We start from the raw sequence: 1,910 nt of genomic DNA, 5'->3' as shown, positions 1-1,910 counted from the left end.
TCGCCCCGCCTCGCCCCGCCTCGCCGGGCGCCGCGGGCTATAGGCGGTCCGCCCCCGCCGCACTCTGCCCCCCCTGCCCTGCACTTCGCCGACTCAACGCCCCCGACTGGCACTCATCGCCCCCGGGCTGTGCACGGCCCACTCTACTACTTGTGGCGCCCGCCCCCCTTCCCCTCCCGATGAGGGAAAGGCAGTAGGGTGGGCGCGGGTTGGGCGCGAGCCCCCTAGGGGGTCGCACCGGCATAGCATTCAGAAGCAGAACAATCGGGTTCACTATTGACGGCTCGAGCTGCCCTCGCGGGCTCCCCCGCGGGTTCCCGCCCCTACCTCCCGCGCGGTGGCCGCGGTGGTGGACTGCGCGCTGGTGGCCAGGTCCGAGGCCAGCGCGTACAGCAGCACCAGCACGGCCCAGCACACCGGCCACTTGAAGGCCTTCCGCCGGGCGCGCCGCAGCTGGTGGTACCGGACGGCCGCCGCGCCTGGAACAAACACAACAAGATGTTATTATTACATATTATACAATATTAGTCCTCATTATTTCAAGGCATTCCCAAAGACTATCTCTACCAGAAGGCAAAGCCCCCCCCCTACTTTTCCACGCTCCTTCTCCTGGGTAGAGAGTTGGTAGGCAAGCCAGCCCGCACGCCTGCATGCCGCACAGTATATCCAGAAGGGGACGCGGCTTAAAACACTCATCCTGTTTTGGGGCAGTTTCGTATACTGGTCGAGGGAGGGGGCTGTCTTTTTAACGGCTGTACGGCCACCGTTTTGTATTTTTCTTTAGAGAGGAGACGACGACGACAAGGACGGCGCCGCGCAGCCCGAGCGATGTGAAAATTCTTTTACGTCGTCGTTGCTGCCTCGGCGCGCGCAGATTGATCGCCCCGTCGTCATCGCCAACAAGAAGCGCACGGTGCTCGCCGCCACCTACACTACTTCATCATAATTAATCATATACACCTCCCCCCCACCCCCTCCTCCAAGCTGCTAGACACCATCCCTCCGCCTCCCCTCTCCCGCGTGACATGCAGAGAGAATCAAGGTCGGCGCCCGGTGGAAAAGGGGAGGGGGGATGGGGGGGGAGATGGGGAGGCGCGGAGGGGATAAATCCGCATCGAAACCCGCCGCGGAGCGAACCGAAGCGGCCCTGAAAAAAAAACCTAAGGGCAGGTGAGGGCGGGGATAGAGGAGATAGAAGCAGAGGGAGAGAGGAAAAGAGAGTGGGAGAGCAGAGAGAATCCGCTAATCCCAACGAACAGGCAATGGGAGGGGAGCGGGGAGACCTGCACAGCTACACAGAGGGGAGCTGCCGTTCTAGAGCAGCGGGGAGCGCCGCTTCTTTCGGACCCTTATCACAGCAGCACAACAAATGAGCAGTACCAGCAGTACAGGAGCACCGGCGCACGGCGGAGACGGCGGCCGGCTCCTCTTTCCCACTAGGAAACCCAAAACCCGTACATGACTGAAATAGCTGAAAATAATGCTGCCACCTGAACCGATAGCTGCCCCCTGTATTCCGTCTCTTCCCTCCCCCTGCAGCCCGATGTCGGGAAGAGGCGGAGGGATGGGGCAAGCCGGGGGTATGCTTCTGCTCCTGAGCGGCCAGGGTCGGAGGTGTGGCTTTGCCGTATCCCCCCCCCCTCAATCCAAGCCACACGCCCCCTTCTCTCGGCCCGCTCCTCCTCCCCTTCATTTTCACGCAGGCAGCGTGCGAGGCTCATCAGATGAGACTGGTCGTGTGGGTGTGTGAGTGTGTGTGTGTGGCTATGTGTGTCTGTGTGGCACTTGCCGGCGGCCTCTCCATACCCCCCAAACCCACCCGCCCTAGTTCAAACATTATACCGCCACGGTGCCCCGACTCGAGCGCTCTGTTCGGTTTTGCTCCGGCCCCCGCCGCCCCCGCTGCTCCC

The 1,910-nt window shown here is 62.4% G+C and overlaps 1 protein-coding gene across 1 annotated transcript in view; it reads right to left on the bottom strand.

The window, feature by feature from the left end:
* LOC113218361 (probable sodium/potassium/calcium exchanger CG1090) overlaps nt 1-1,910 on the bottom strand; it is a 20,576-nt gene that overhangs the window by 9,354 nt on the left and 9,312 nt on the right. Inside the window, exon 2 of the mRNA XM_052275213.1 lies at nt 328-479. Coding sequence (XP_052131173.1) covers nt 328-479 — 152 coding nt within the window. The remainder of the gene's footprint in view (nt 1-327; nt 480-1,910) is intronic.

Source organism: Frankliniella occidentalis, unplaced genomic scaffold (assembly GCF_000697945.3).
Source record: "Frankliniella occidentalis isolate FOCC.00 unplaced genomic scaffold, Focc_3.1 Scaffold544, whole genome shotgun sequence".
Lineage (NCBI taxonomy): Eukaryota > Metazoa > Arthropoda > Insecta > Thysanoptera > Thripidae > Frankliniella > Frankliniella occidentalis.
Note: the sequence above shows the minus strand (reverse complement) of the source record. Positions and strands in the feature narration are given on the sequence as shown.